Here is a 16,836-nt window from a genome sequence, read left to right as displayed (position 1 = left end):
TTTCAGGATTTTTGGGTTTGAGTCTTAGTCTGCTTGCCGCTGCTCCATTAGGTAACTCACAAGGTAATCAGCCACGCGGAGACTCCTGCCCACCCCACCAATCCATCATAGCTCCCACCATGATGAAGGAGGGTTAAGCCAAGTCACACCACACCACACTACACTCTGTTGGCCCTTTACTAAGTAAAAAGGAAGCCATCAACACCGAAAGGTGGTTTATTTGGATAATGGTTAATTTTTACCCATGCTACTCTGAAAGAGTTCAGTGAGCTAAACCACGGTTTTTGTAATCAGAAATTATAGGAGTGATCCAAATTCTAACTGCTTAAAACTGTTCAAATAACAATTTTCTCAAACACACACAAAAGCAGTTTATAATGACGAAAAGGTAATCAAACCTCAACCTACATTAGCTTTGACTGGATACAGCCTTAATAGAGGTAACAGGTTCTGCAGAAGACTGTTCATATATATGTTAATAAGAACAGATATTCCTTTCTTGTTACATAGCACTTTTTTTTGTAAATATTAGGCAAACAGATCCCTTATTTACCCAAAGAACTGGTGTTACTGTTCAGTAAGACTTGCTCAAAAGCACAGGCAAAGCGGAAAAGAAAAAAGACCTCACCAAAATTTAGAGCAGAAAGAAAATGCTACTCTCTGCATCTTCTTTTAAAAGGTATAATCTCTAAAGGACTAGAAAGTAGCAATTGATATGTGTTTGGAAGATAGGGAATGAAGCTCTTGGATACCAGCTTCCAAGAGCCAGATATAACCTGACATTCCCACCCTCATATTTAGCCACTGAATAGCTATAAATGTTTGTCTCAGGCATTTAAAACAAATTAAGCACATGAAAATTACGCAGATATGTGCTAAGAGAGCTAGGGAGAAAGAAGAGGGAGGCATTCAGGGGGTGCGCTCCCTCCTGAAATTAGTAACCGTGGTGCCTGTAATGAGAAACAGAGTAGATAAATGTTTGCAGTCTAGGTGGGAAAGCGAGATGTGAAGGGCGTCTTCACACTGCAGGACTAATCAACCCAACCAATAAAGGAGGATGGACGGGAATATAAGGGAGACCAAAGCAAGGAGGACGTCTCAATCTCTTTGATAACATAATGTTCTCACCTCCTTGCTTCCCCTGCGGAGCTTGGTTGCTGTCCGCCAGCCTGGCCCAGGAACGATCTCTGCCGAACGTCCTCTGCACACTGTGGAGATCGCTTTGTCAGCAACTGCTGATTGCAGGAGACATCTACAGCAAGAGGCGGGGAAACTCAGTATTTGAGGCAAAATGCTTTTGTCAATATTTATAGACCATCATGGATTGTAGGCACACCACAAAGGAGAGAGATGTACTGTTCCTTAAAACAAACTTCTCAGAAACCCCCACCAAGTCAGACAGGCTTTGCTACATCAGAAGACCTCTATGGAACATTGTCCCTTTGCATCACATACATATGATCTACCCTACTGCTGAATGTATTTCTGAAGAGGAAAAGGGCAAGGTCAAACAGCCATCCACAAACAACACTTGGGGAAATAATGTATTGTCATAATGAAGGAAGCATCAGAGAGACTGAAACTTTTATGGTGCTGGAGGATCCAAACTTCTCAATAACAAGAGTTAAGGGGATGGTGGTATAGTCACTGCTCTCCATAAATCTACTGATGAACAGGAATTCCTTCGTAATTTTCTTCTGTGACAGTAATAGCCTCACAGCACAAAGCAATGATCTGTGAGATGCTCAGGCAGCCAACCATTCCATCTTTGAGAAGCAGTGCATTACCTGGACCCTGCAAGAAGAATTTTGTGTCTCACAGGCTGGGGAGGAGCCTTACCCAGCTGTGTGCCAACCATCTGGTTTAGAGAACGAAAACTTTGCTGGGGCCTGTGAAATGCCTGTTATCTATTTTTATATCAAGAAAATAAACACAGACACCTGATTATTTAAAGGCTTGAGGAGGGACCAAGGATGGCATGCTTTAAGTGGCAAGAAAAGAGATGTCAGAATACTTGCAGAGGACCAAATTGCTGAAAAGAACCTAGGAAAACCCTGACGCTGGGTTATTAGCCAATGTAGTTTAAAATTGTCAAACCTGTAAAGCTTGCACAATCACTACGACAAATCCCCAAAGCTGAATTGCTGGATAATATATATTCTGCTTGCTTTCTTTCTTTGTGCAACTTTTATCAAAACACTAAGAATAAAATGAAACTGAGACAAGGAAAGCAAAGCTACTAAGTTTAATAAAATGAATTTGCATTTGGAGCAAACAATAACACTGAAAACTTTTCCACCCATAGACACTTCATTTTTTAGAATAATGAATTTTTATGCTGAACTGAAAACAAAAACCTAAAACTTGATTTCAAAATTTGCATTCACTTCCTGTCTTTAGTCCTACTTATTTACTTTCCACTGCTCACTTGTATTAGATAGATAATGATGCTAAATTTGTGAATTTGCCTTTTTTTTTCCCCAGGGTGGCCCTCATGACAGCAATGCTTTGGGTAAATTCCTTCCTTCAAAACCATCAATACTTACGGGAGCTAAAAAAAAAAAAACCCAAACTTTAAATGTCATTAGACATTGCTAACGACAAAATTGAGGCAAGTGTCACTTTAGGCTAGGCTTGAAAAATTACATGTCACATGTAGTGATTTTTACTGAACTGAAATGGATATGAATCTAATTAACCATAAAAATACAAAATAAATGTCAGATATATGCTCTCTGTATCAAGGTAAATCCTGTATGGATGTAAGATTATATAAAAGATGGAAGATAACCATTTTAACTGGTACTGGGAACATGCAGGCCTATTAGCGAGATACCTGCTGCAGAAACTCTCATCTCTGATGAAAACAAGAGGAGTTTAAAATTTCACCTTAACATATTTATGTTTGCTAACGTAATTTTTTTTTTGTCTGAGACATTCCAGTTTTGAAGATATATGTGTACTGTCAATTTCCAAAATTCCTTGAGTCAGATTTCTGCCTGGTTTCCATCCAGAGAAGAATACATGCATAAGAAGAGTCTTACTCTCATCCTGAGTCAGTGGCAAATTCAGTCTGGCAGGTGAGCTGCGCTCCATCACCGGCATGTGGTGCTCCTGTTCACTTCCTCCTTTCAAGACACCAGTCTCTGGGTATCCTGAGAGTCCTTTATTTCCACTGCCAATAAAAATAAGTTGCATTGTATAAATAAAGCCAGGAAAAATGTCACCTAGAATAGAATGGCAAAATCAGACTTCTGAATATCAGCCTATTTTTTACAAAAAAAGAGATTTTTGCTATTGTGTCAATTTTGCAATGACAAAGCAATGAGAAAACTTTAATGAATTAACAAGTTTGTCTCTCAAACTGCCACTTAGATGTAATGAAGATAATTTTGGATTTGTGGTAAAGGGCTTCTTTGACAGAAAAATAGCTTTTATCCATGTTCTCTATACACTGCTCAGCATAATCAGATGCCTCTTCTCTTTTGTGAAACCTGTTAATTCGCAGTTGAGCAAAGTCCAGGACTTTAAACACCACCTGGCAAGATTGGGTATGGCATTTCTAAGACAGCCAGGCAATTTCACACAGATTCTAAGTGAAAACAGGTGCTGCTCCTTTAGTCCTTCAGATGGCTTGTGAACTGTACACATACACAGTGCAGTGATGCACACAGATGTCTGAGCTGTCTAAGGTCTGATCTGGTTGCTGTGCCAGCCTCTTGGCAAAGCCATAAAAGGAAAAGACAAGCCTTCTGATATGCACAACTAGCACTGTGCACTGCCACACGTGCATTGTTCTGTGGGGCCAGTGAATATTGTTCAGCATATGTTGCATCGAGGCCACCAAGTGCTGGTTCTCCAGCATCAGTCGTGGGCACACAGGATATCCCAGAAGCCAACAGAACACAAAACTCCAGAGGGCTATGAAATGCTTAGGGTTTATACATACCTCCTCTTTTCCTGCCAGAGTTCGTTTTCCTTGCTTTTCAGAGATGACATGCTGTCCTGCTCCCAGAGCAACTTTTTCTGCTTTGTAACTTCTTTTTGTCTGCCTTCCCCTGGACAGCTGTTTGAATCAGTTGAGTTCTAGAAGGCAGATGAAGAGGGAATAAGGAGCTCCCTTGGAATTTGGCATTGGCAGGAAAAGTACAGGCTGCTGCTAGATACGTTGTGTTGACACACCTTATTATCAAAAAGAACATCTCACATTTATATAGTAGAACCATTTGACCCCAGTAAGGCTAACTTTGGATTTAATTAAGAATTCAGCTGAAAAAACAACTAGTTGGACTAAGCTGAGCAGGAAATAAGTTAGATACCAATTATGGCGCTAAGGACAGCAAATTAAAACTTCCCATTACATACTCTTCGGCAGAAATCCTTGAACTACTTTGAGAGTCTAGACAGTCTCCCATTGGACTTGTGAGGACTTTGTGAGTGACCTCAGCTTGTTGTCACTGCCTAGGAGCAAAGCATTACTCACATGCACTGGGCATCCTCAAAGGACAGCACCAGTACTACTTCCAAAGCGGTATGGGAGTGGTTCATACCTGACTTGTGGAGCTTGAATAAGCAATGGCATGAGATCCTTCACTTCTGGGTGCAGGCAGTGTCCTGACAGGCATGAGCAACTCCACCAAGGAAGTTACTGCTACACAGCCATGTGGAAAATTGACTATGGCTGATGCCTTTGCACAGGGATGAGTGAGAATAGGGGGGCAGGAAGAGTGAGAGGAGAACCAAATGATACAGTACTCATAATCCTGAAGTGGAATGGAAAAAGGCACATGACTGGGTGCAGGTGCCTTAGGCAAGAAAAAAATACGTCTGTGAATCCCATATTTACTTGAATGGGGTGTCACTCCCTGATCTCTGCAAACACTAATTTAATCAGATGCTAGGGGCATTGAATTAAACACTCCTTGCTACATTAGTGAAAAAAACCAAACATAGACAGCAAATATTCCTCTGTTTTGCTGCTTTCTAGGAGGGATGATGGAAGAGAAAAGGAGGAAAACTGGGGAGGTAGGATTCAGTTTCATCTGAGATATATATAAAGGACAATTTTACACTCAAGATTTTGGATTCAGAGGAACCACTTAAGATTTTGATGGCTTCAGAAGATAATTAAAATTTCACAGCACCGGTTAAAGAACAAATGCAGCTGCAGAGAGAAAGTATCATTCTCTGCTTCAGTTGAAAATGGGATGGTAGCACTTTGCTTGGGAATACAGCTATTCAGTTATGAAAATCTAAGTTACAGCTCTCTGAGATATCACCAGTTAGAGAAGGGACTCAGGGATACCCTTACTCTTACGGCTCCCAGACTTTGACAGCAAAGGATTAAACTTTGCACTAAAGAAGGTTTACTCTTCTGTGCCTTACTATTCCATGAGAAACTCACCACTGTCTTGTTTCCTTCACTGGTAGAGGAAGAAGAGGAGAGGAGCTCAGCAGAGTTTGAAGAAACAATGAATGGAACTAGAGTATCCTCAATTATTTTGCGTTCCTAAAGAAAGAGAATCAGGAGAGAGTGGAGGTTAAAAGTACAGAATGTAAACTATGAGCTTATGAAACACATAAGAAAAATAAGATTTGGCTGTGTGCCGTATTTAGATGGCTAGATAAGGACTTGTGGTACCAAGAATAAGGGTAACACCTCAATTTTTAATTTGCTTCAAGGTTTTACACTTACATTCCTTTTACCATTAGGATGGAAATTCCAAAACAGGAAAGAATATGTCACTTGCATGAAACTACTGTTTCGCAGAGCACCAGTGTATTAAGTTTAGTATAAAAGTATGAAATTACCCTTGGTACATGAGAAACTTATTCTGAAAGTTGAAAAAAAATTCTTGTTTAGACCGCAAGTATATCCCTCAAGCACAGATGAGAAACTATCCATTTACATAATGCATAGACAAACCTATAAATGTTTTCCAGTTTCCTGCAATAATGACCCACATACAACAGAAGAAAACTGCTATCTTATAGATTGTTAATATTCCACAACTGCAAGCTTTGGACATTTCCTGTGGATTTTTTTGGGTTTTTTTTTAGGCCAGTTACAAAATACCTCCATGATCAAACCCAAGGCAGGCAACAATTTCATCTGGAGTTCCAGCAAGTCTAGGCACCAAATATCTGCCAAAATACACAGGGCTCTGCCCCCGCAAGGAAGTCTGAGCGTGCCCAGGCACAGCTGTACTGACTCACCCAGACTTGCACAGCAATTAGACACCTCCACCTATGAGGAGGTGTTGAGGATACCTGTCCAAATATTTAAATATTTTTCCTCAACACCTGTGGCAGTGTTTGAGAGAAACAATCCTCCTCAGAATTCAGCCTTGAAGAGGTTTTTCATTAATTAATCTAGGTATGGAATGATTTGTTGCTGTTGTTGTTACATAACTGGGTGCATTTAAATACAAAAAAAAACCCCAAAACCCCACAAAAACAAAAACCAACCAACCTAACAAAACCAAAAAACAAACAAACAAACAAACAAAAACCAAAACACCCCCCCCCCAAAAAAAAAACCAAAAACCCCCAAACAAACAAACAAACAAAAAAAAAACCCCAAAAACCCAACACCAAAACAACCTCCTCCTTTGAGCCTTATACCTCCTCATAGTATCTACGCTCCTCCTCTTCAACTTCTCTCTGGGCCTTTTCCCATTCCTCTTTCAGCTTGTACTGCTCCTTCTGATACTTCTCCTGTACAAATGCAGGTAAATTCAGAGCATTCAGTATTAAGAGTAAATTCTGTAATATCTCCTCAGCAAAAAGGAACTTGCTGAGTGGTTTAATCAGAAACAGGATGAAATAAAAGCATAAAAATTGGTAATATCCAAGGGTGTTAAAAAAAGCTTCTTTTCCCTTTGCCTATTTTGTTCTAGGACTTATATTTAACACTTTCAACCCTCAAGGAACTTTTAACACATTAGAAGTAGTTTAATTTCTTAAAATTTTAAAAATCTTTGGTCAGAAATTAAGTTTATGCTCAAAAATTTTAATAATTCCTTGTTTATCTTACTATATCAAGTTTCAAGAATGTTTCACATACCCCAAAACACTGAGACAATGGTTGTACATAAAAAAACTTCAGCAAAGTAGCATATTAGTAAGCAGGTTTTGCAGATACTGGTACTAATTTAAGAGATATGCCAATACAATTTAATGAATGATGAATAACTATGCAAGTTTAAAAGATAAATGAATAGTGTGCAAATGTTTGAAGAGAGTAAGATTATAATTAGCTAAATAGCTTATTTTCTTCCTTGAAGGGATAATTTCTTAAGAATTGTTTTCACAGAGTTTTGCACAAAAAATTATCTCAAAAGAGGTGTTTAAAATTGTTTGCCAGAACTGGTTTGAATATGGAGAGGAATGGTGACTTTCATTTCCCTCTTACACCAGTTCCAACACCTGTTCAGATTGGTAACCACATCTGTCTAATCCAGAAGAGAAGCATTTACTATTGAGAGGGCACCCACATGTGGCAGAAAAATTATTATGAGAATTTTACACTGTTTTAAGAGGTGCAAAATTAGATGATTTCAAGAAAGCGTAGAGATACACAAGTCCTTCTTAAAGGATTAAAAGGATTTTATTACTCTCCATCCCCTGACAGTTGTTCGCTCTTCTGTTACATGAAACAAAGATACGGTTTCTTTGGGATGAAAGCTAGCCACAGTTTCAAAAGACACTCCTGACTGACTGGGAAATTCAGGTTCTCCTGGCCATTGCATTTCTTCAAACTGGGACACAAACCTAGAACTTTTAGAGTTTACGCTACCACTAAGCAAAACTCATGGTTGTGTTGAAGATATTTCCCTCTCTCGCAAAACCCCCTCAAACCCAAGTCTTTTCATGTCCAAATTTAGCTTGATATTTTCCAAGAAGAACCTGTGAACAAAGCAAAGTTCTACAAAAAGCTCATAAGACCATAATTTTAAAGAAGAGTTGCATAGTCATTGGGGTTAACAAATCATCAGCCTTGACAAAGAGGCTCTGAGAAATTGTTTTGCAGTATATGCTCAGCATAATTTAAATATGATTGAGGACCAACACATTTGGTTTAACTCTGCACTGGATTGCAGGACCAAGTCCTTTTGGTCTTCCCATGGAGTGGGGAAGGGAGACATGAGAGGGTCTAAATCACAGAGAACATGTGTTTGTGCTCATTTATGACTCAACTGCCACAGAATTTGCTAAAGCATCCACAGAGGATGTGGAAAACATGACACAAAATGCCCAATCTTGGTCCAAAGGGACAATTCAACAGCTGAACCACACAGTGGAAGACATACAGTTTCTTCCCTACCTGAAGCAAGCGCTCTTGCTCATGCTGCCACCTTTCCTGGCGCTTTCGCTCTTCTTCTGGATCCCATGACCAAAAATTGAAACGCTTACGTGAAGGAAAATCAAGCTATTAGACTGTGACACTACACTTCAAAAGGCTACCAGAGAAAACTGCACGGTGCCTGATGATAAAAGAATCACTTGTTTCACAAAGAAAGTCTTGGGACACTTCAGCTGAAGGGGGGAAGAAGGTCTTAAAGAGAGCTCTAAGCATCACTGAACAGAGCCACCTCCAGGGACTCCAATTTAAGGAACATACATATTATGCTTCTCTATAATCTTCTTTACAACATGAAAAGCAATTTTAAGTTTTTATCCATAATTAAATAAATCCTCAGGATTCACTAAGGATCCTATTACATGATATGTTTAATATCAAGGGCAATTTTAGATACTTACTGTCATATCCTTTTCGACTACCACCAGTATTTGAATCTCATTGGAAGAGATTTTCTATTTCTATATGACAAACAGAATGTGAATATACTGTGTACTTCAGAGTGGCATTTGTGATGGGTAGGGCTTTTTTGTTTCATTGAGGAAACAATAGAATTGTGAAGTCCTTTCATTCCTATGCATTTAAAATACAATGGATAATTTAGAATTACATATTATTTAGAGATTTTGGAGCTTTAGTGGCTCCAGGAACCAAATACTGTATAGCTAGCTCGAGATAAGAGAAGGATGCATGAATTCCAGATTCAGACAATGCCACAATGCCTTGATTTGGGTTGCACTTTTCCTCTCACATGTCCATGAGAAAAAATTCTCATTCTGATTTAGGGATGTTACAAGACAGTTTGCATAAAAACTAATTTCTGCTAAACACAAATCACTAAACCAAACAATAATGCAAAAAAGGTACTCACATTTGATTTATCACCAGTATCAGAATCAGCTGTTAAAAAAACCAGAACAATGAAAGATTAAATTTAACATTGCAAACTTTCCTCAGCCTGTAAATAAATCTACATTATATCTGTATATGAGCTTCATGTTAGTTTCCTATTTACTCCCACAACCAAATGCAAGGACTAATGGCAAGCAAATAAATCAGAAAACCCAATTACACTCATCACCAACAAAACTACTGTTTATCTGGGTAAGAGGAGCACAATATTAACTAATATCAGGTTCTACTCTACCACTAGCTAATGCCATCTACTTCTGGCCACAGATGTTAGCAGTGTTCAGACACTGAGTCTTACCTACCTTGATCTACTTTTCCCTTCGTGATTCAGTGCAAGGAAGGAAAAAGCACAGCAATGCTAAAAGGATGGGACTACACTATTCAAGAGCCACAGTTACGAAGAGAACCATTGCCATTTTCTATCCAAACGTCTTTGAAAATTAAACTGATTTAAAGAAATTAAGAAAATGGTATTTATAGGCAAGGGATTTCTTTTGGGTGCCTGAAACCAGAGCATCACAACAATGTGCAACCCAACAGCTCTTTGTCAACTGTGCAGCAGGAATAGATAATTTCTACGAAAGCGAGAGGTAGAACAAGTCCCCGTGATCATCAGCTTTCACTCCAGCCCCACGTCCTAAGACACCTCTGGCTGTAGCAGCAGAAGGGCTGGAGCTGTTCTCAGCACCGCATTTACCTGACTGGGAGAAAAACTGTGAGCGCCGCCAGTGGTTGCGGACCCTAAGCGGAACCATGGCCCCGCGGGGCGGCTCTGCAGGCAATGGCACAGAGACAAAACAAGAAACAGTGTGGTGAAAAGGTGATGAGAGACTTAGACCTGAGCCACCTTGGCCATGAGAAGGGTTTGCCTATGGTCGCTTTGGCCCAGGGCAGCTGATTTACAATGGACCTGAAGATCACATGGACTGTCTGTATTTAAATGCTACTTTTGCAGCATGGCACCTGAATTTACATGAAAGCTCTAGCACACTGATGCAAGGGTAGCCACCCTTCCGAGTCTTGCACGGTGCTTGCATTCATTCCTATTGCAGATGCAGGTTTTAATGGATTTTGTGAGCCTTTCAATGCTCTATATGCTGTGAACACTAGAGTGCAGCCAAGTGTTTCAGCACCAGTCGGAAAACTGACAAGGCAAGAGACCTACCGCCTGTTACTTGATATTTGGTTTGATTTGCTTAACATAAAATGATATTGTTCTCAAAGCCTGCCTAGGTAGCACCTACTCACTAAAAACAAGTGAGAATTCCATTCTTTTCAGAGAATCAGAGAGTGATTTGGGTTGGAAAAATCCTTGAAGATCATCTAGTTTCAATTCCCCCTGCATGGACTGGGACAGTTTCCACTGGATCAGATTGCTCAAAGCTCCATCCAGACTAGCTTTGAATGCTTCCAGGGATGGGGCATCCACAACTTTTCTGTGCAACGTGTTCCAGTGCCTCACCACACTCATCATAAAGAATTTCTTCCTAATACCTAATCTAAATCCACCTTCTTTCAGGTTAAAGTTTTTATTCCTTGTCCGATCACCACATGGCTTTGTCAAAGGTCCCTCTTCAGTTTTTTCAAAGTGGATCACCTTCAGCAGTTTTAACCTTGAAAACATTAGGCTAATCAGTATATTGCCTATAGATTACCAACAACCCTGGAAGTTATTATGGGGAACAAAACCTCAGTTTATTTTTCTCTCTTTCTTCCACAATACCTACATATAATGAGTATTTAAAATAAATATAAAATCAAACTATTAAACATTATCAGTCGCAAACAGTACTTTGTCATGGCGGCAAGGAAAAAAAAAGGCCTGCAATGCAAGAACTTGTGTTAGGCAGTGATCAAATTCAAGGATGTGGTCATCTGTGAAAAGGAGCTCCACAAGAGCAGCTGAGTGTAGAATTTATCTCCAGAAAATGTTATTGTGCAATAAAGCCAGTTGCTAAGTAATTTTCATCTGTGAGCAGCAGTATGTAATACTCATTGACATAACACAGCCTTCACTGCTAGGCCAGGTAAATGCAAGAAAGGGCTCTCCCTCTGCTCTGTCAAATTTCTGCTGTTGTGTTTAAGAGGAATAGCCAGAAGAGTCCTTTTCATCACAGAAGCCACACTACCGATATCAATCAATGAAACTAGAAAATAACTGTTTTAGTTCCAAAACCCTCCAAGTCATGGATTAAGCACATATCCCTGAACACCACATGCCCATATTCAGCTGCTGTCTGGCCGAGTTTCCCAAATGCTTTTTGCTCACCTTGTAGACCAGAATTATGCAGAGTAACTTGGCTGGTTTCAGGTAGTTTCTTTAAAAATGGCAGCACTACATTCCCCTTTTCTTCCAAGGTTTTTGCTTTAATCACCTGTGCAGACATTTGGGAGCAGAAAACAGCATTAAAAAGCAACAGGTTCAATCAAAGGTTAGCTTAAACCCTTTCTACTTATTTTCTGAAACAACTTTATCAAAGCTGAAGCCTCTATCTCCATGATGACAACAAGGAGTTGCAGTATTGAAGTCCTGTAAGTAACTGGTAGCTGTTTCCTGTTGACATTCACACTGCCCTGCACACCAAAGCCAATCCTCTAACAACATCTAACTAACCAACTTCTAACCCACCTGAAAGAGCAGTATGGTCACAGCCATTTGTTACCTCTGCCACCACCAGCCCTTGTTCAGCACTTCAAGAGGATTAAGAGGATAAGCTCGACTGTCTACACCTTCTGGATACTCTGCCCTCCCACTAGGTGGTGGGACTGGGGTTTGTAGGTTAAGTTCTCATTTCTAGTCTCATCAGTTTACAGGTTCAAGTGCTACAAGCAGACACTGTGGACTTCCTTTTGAGGGAGAACCCGCTGATGACCACAGGATTTGGCAGCTGAAACCATCCTTCAGGGTCATGTTTTGAATGAACTCCTGAAGTGACATTTTATGGAGAGAAATACCAATTTGCACACTAAGTATTTCTGTGTAAGATCTCTTTTTTTCCCTTTTTGGTTTTGTTTTGTTTGTTTGCTTGTTTTCCGCTCCCTCTTTTTCTTGCCTGTACGTACCTCCTGTGTAGGAGGGAGCTCTGCTTCCTTCTGCTGCTCTATTTCAGCTTTCTTCACATCTTTCTTGCTTGAAGCGGTTTCTTCTGAAGGGACAGGTGTTGTAGCACATTAATTGGGTTTATATTGTGTTCCATTTTTATATTGGGGTTTGTAATGTTTTCTATTGTATTCCCTTGGAAACTGTGTCACGTGGTTTGTCCCTGCTCGGCAGTGCCCATCCTCCCACACTGGAATGTAACCCAACTCTGTTCCACTCCCACCTTATCCCTGACAGGGCAGTGGCTTGTCCCTGCCTCTAGGCCCTTCTCCCTGGGAAAAAGCCCCGGGACTGCAGGGGCCTCAGGCTCTCTGGGACCGGATGGGGACAGGGAAGGAGCTAAATAAGAGCTCTGGCCGGCGGGGGCAGGACCCCCCCCCCAGAATAAAGCCGTGATATCCCCCTGGCGAGAGGGCAGGCTCTGTGCCTTTTGCCATCAGAGGTTGTCTGGGTCTCTCTAAAGAACCGCCACAGACAGGACTGGGAAGAAATTCTAATCTCTTCACAACAGGGTTGGCACAGGCTGCAGTTGAGTTGAATTGCTTTTGATCTAAACCCAATCCACACATAAATGAGATAATGTTGCAAGGTTAAGATACTTCTTCAAATAAAACACATGTCTATTTCTTACAATACAATTTCTTACTGAATATACTGTGAGCCCATTTACTGGATATTTTGAAAAAATAAACTTTTTTTTCCTGCAACACAGGAAAAATTAATCTCTCAGAGAAGACAAAACTCAAAGAATGAAATTCACCTATCAAAATTTATGCACTTACACTTGACTTTTGGCATCATGGGACACCCTTCATGGTCAACAAAAACAGAGAAGTCCTTGGGAAAGAGTCACACAAACTTTTATTTCAGGCAATCCTCTATCTGAGATAAGATGTAACCTGCAATGGGCCTACTGAGCTAAGATCTCTTTACTGAAGTTATGTAATGAATCCTATCCTAAGATGTTACAAAGCTCTATGACATGGTCTCACTGTCAGGAGGATATTTCAGCTTGCCTATTTTCACTAAACCTACCACTTCCACTGACAATCAGTTAATCATCAGACAACAAACTGCTAACAGGCAGCCTTGGACTGGAATAACCTAGCTGTCATCTAATTCTTAAAGAAACAGGTCTACAGCTGACTGTGACAGCTGAACTGCTGATAACTGATGCCATCACTGGGAGCAGAGCAGTCGCCAGCATCTCAGGCACTGAATAAACACCCTGACATCTCTCCAAGCTCCTAAAGCAGAAACTTCAGATCTTGTCCCCTTTCCAACGACAGCAGCATTGGCAGCTTCTGAATATACCTCTTTGACAGGCTGGGGAAGTAAGCTAGGAAAGAGATCAAGCCTACAACTCCACTAAGAATGTGGACATAAGCAGAGACAAGTGCTGCTGCTGCCAAGGCATATTCACCCTCCTCTGGAGCTGTTTCCCCACCATTAGAGGCATAGGGGCCACAGCACGGGAGTGTTTGGCTTGTACTGAATAGTAGAGGATGTTGTTAACAACTCTACAAGAAGTTCAGAGTTTGGACCCCATCTATCCCTCCAAAGCAGACATAATGAAAACCCCGTGTTACTTTATAATTTTGATTTTTGCAATGCTATTTCAGTCTTCCTTGCCAGACAATATTAAAATTTGCTGTCGATACTAAAGGTTCAGCATTTCTGACAGCTGGGGAACTGCAGCCAAAATGGCTTTGTGATTTGTAGACAACACCAGCTCATCACTGTTGACTCTGGAGAGGAGAATTTGGTCATTTCCTTACAAGACTGCACCTTCTACATTACCTGCCAGATGCAATTTAAAATTGTTAAACTATGTACTTTGGCATCTAGGAGCCAAAGTAATTAAGGCAGCTAATGAGCCCTTGCTAACAGCTCATGTTAGAAGCTCGTGCTTCTAATCTTTGGGGAATGGTACCTCATTGATGCTCGAGGGCAAAGCTCAATTGTTTAAGTCACATTTATCCCCAACAAACAGGAGCATTATGCTTACATGCCAACTACAGCCAGAGATCTCATTTAAGCACTTACTTGACAGTATTTTTTACTTACCCATACCAAGTTGAACTTTGATAGACCCATTTAAAAAAAATAACAACAAAAACTACCATGAACTTAGTATAATAGCATACAGCAAATAAAGTGCCTACTCAAAGACAACGTTTCAGAAACACACTTTTGAGGAAAACGGCTTAAAATTCTACCAGCAAATTCCTTTCCTCAGATTAGGAATCATGCATAAAGGCTTTAAGGCAGAAAATTAGGAGTCTGCACAATACTGTCCATTTAAAGCCCCTATGGGGACTGAAGTGCCCCTTCTTACTCTTTCCCCCATTCCCTAATTTCTTGGGGGAAAAAAATGTGCCAAACAGAAATTATTACTGATGGGTAGCTTCTGCTCTTGCTGCTTTCTGATTACAGCATGCTGTGGCACTGGCTTTTCACTTGCACAAATGGCCAAGTGGACAACTCAGGTGTGTCACTTCAACCACAGAATGACAGAACAGCCCAGGCTGGAAGGGACCTCAACAGAACATCCAGTCCCACCTTTTGTGGGCAAGGGACCCTAGAGGAGATTCTCTAGCACCCTGTCCAGCTGCACCTGAAAAACCTCCTGCCACAGGGGCTCTAACACATTGCTTGGGAGGCTGCTAGGGTGAATGACCATTCTGATAGCATACAATTTCATTTTATGTCAAGATTATTGACATTTGCAGCATTTTCTGATGAGCCCTGTTGGTGCTGTTGGTGATGCTCCTAGTGGATTCCTGCCACAGGGAGGAACCTCAGCCCAGGCCTGTAAGTGAGGAATGCCAAGGGCAGGGTGAGGGCAGCAGCACACCCACCTGGGGATGGGCTCTCCGGGGTGGCAGGTGCCACGCTGCTGGGGCTGGGCTCGGCTTGCAGGCTGTCAGCTCCATCCAGTTCCATCGGAGAGGCCTGGAGGGAGGAACACAGCATGGAGTGAGTACAATGGAAAAAAAATATGTGTTAGTTCCTCAAGGCAGTGCTTGCTGTTCCTTTGTAGTGTGTTCTAACCACATCAGTGTGGAGCTCAGCAGGGCATTGGGGAGAATGTTTCAGAGCAATATGTGCTCGTTTGGGTATTGAATGGCTGTGCTTTAATCTCCTTTTCAAATCGCTCATCATCAGCCATTAATGTGGTTGGTTTGGAATAGCTCCTATGAGCTTTTAAAACTGTAGGATATCTTGGACTGTGTTAGCTGGAGATAAGCATACATTTCACCCCTAGTTTCCCCTTCCCAAATAACACAAAAACGTATGCATTCGTGAATAGATAGCACATACTAGGGTTTGGAAAGTGGCAAAGTAATTAAATACTTCCTTTATTTCACAGTTGTCTAAACAATCTGTTATCTGAAGGGAAAAGCCAGAGTTGGTTTTAAAGGTAATGAAATACTTGAAACACTATTAAGAGAGCGCTGAAAAAATATGGTGAGACCGTATCAAGCCAATAATTCAGATGCCTTTGAAAAGCAAGCTTCCTGACCTGGGCAGGGCTGTTGCAGAGTTAAAACCACACTGTCAAAACAATGGTAACACTTCAGCTGATCTGTTCAGCAGCTTCCACCATACACCTCCATTTCCAGAAAGCAAATCAAGAAAAATTTGTGGCAAAGCTATCAGATAGCCATCACCAATAGCTAGTGTTTCTAATGCATCCAAAATCTAGAAAATGGCACATTCAATGGAGGAAAACAAAAAATGCAGACTACTTTTAGAAATAAAAATAACATTTTTCAGAATTAGCCTATTGTAGACTCTCTTTCCTGTCCTCCTCCCACTCCTCCATCTTCTTAACAGCTGCAAAAGAGGAAATCTGATGAAATTTCCTCTTTTCTGCAGGCAAGAACCAGACCTCAACCTTCTGTAAGGATCCTGTTTCCTATTCCTGCAGGCCCACGTGAGCCTATGGCCCCTTACCTGAACACGCCCCATGAAAAACAGACCTGGGCTCTCACAGCTCCATAATTGGAGAACCTGCTGGCAATGCCAACAGGATGTCAACACCTGTGGACAGACCACAAAGCTCCAGGGAACTTTATTGCTGGCAAAGCTTGTGAATCCCTGCCTCGTCTCCTCTATGGAGTAAGACATGCTCTCAAGAGGGGCAAGAACATGTCTAGGAAGATGCCCCGCAAGGAAACAGTGCAGGCTGGTGTGGGGCCATGGCCAGGGCCAGTGACCCTGGCAAACCCAGCAAGCAGCCAGCAGTGCTGGGAACAAGAGAAGGGGCCTGCAGCTGCCAAGGGCTATGCTGCCACCTCTCAGCAGGACAGGCGCCAGATTACAGCCACGAGTCTCTAGAAGCGGCAGTGCTTGCTGGGGCTGGCTGCCTGCCATCCTCGCCACTGCCGCCACTTCCCAGCGCACTCTCACCTCTGCCACCCTCAGCCTCTGCCCCAGGCAAGACACAGAGACACAT

General features: G+C 41.3%; 1 protein-coding gene across 5 annotated transcripts in view; it reads right to left on the bottom strand.

Moving 5' to 3' along the window:
• The window catches only part of LIMCH1 (LIM and calponin homology domains 1), a 175,683-nt gene that overhangs the window by 6,580 nt on the left and 152,267 nt on the right, over positions 1-16,836 (bottom strand). For all 5 annotated transcript variants that reach the window (XM_040064414.2, XM_040064416.2, XM_040064417.2 and 2 more), the window contains 10 exons: positions 15,236-15,329; positions 12,338-12,420; positions 11,544-11,649; positions 9,234-9,262; positions 8,327-8,410; positions 6,625-6,717; positions 5,405-5,509; positions 3,950-4,086; positions 3,045-3,175; positions 1,129-1,252 (listed from right to left, as the gene is read on the bottom strand). In XM_040064414.2, the coding sequence (XP_039920348.1) occupies positions 1,129-1,252; positions 3,045-3,175; positions 3,950-4,086; positions 5,405-5,509; positions 6,625-6,717; positions 8,327-8,410; positions 9,234-9,262; positions 11,544-11,649; positions 12,338-12,420; positions 15,236-15,329 (986 nt within the window). The remainder of the gene's footprint in view (positions 1-1,128; positions 1,253-3,044; positions 3,176-3,949; positions 4,087-5,404; positions 5,510-6,624; positions 6,718-8,326; positions 8,411-9,233; positions 9,263-11,543; positions 11,650-12,337; positions 12,421-15,235; positions 15,330-16,836) is intronic.

This window comes from Hirundo rustica, chromosome 5 (assembly GCF_015227805.2).
Source record: "Hirundo rustica isolate bHirRus1 chromosome 5, bHirRus1.pri.v3, whole genome shotgun sequence".
NCBI classification, from domain to species: domain Eukaryota; kingdom Metazoa; phylum Chordata; class Aves; order Passeriformes; family Hirundinidae; genus Hirundo; species Hirundo rustica.
Note: the sequence above shows the minus strand (reverse complement) of the source record. Positions and strands in the feature narration are given on the sequence as shown.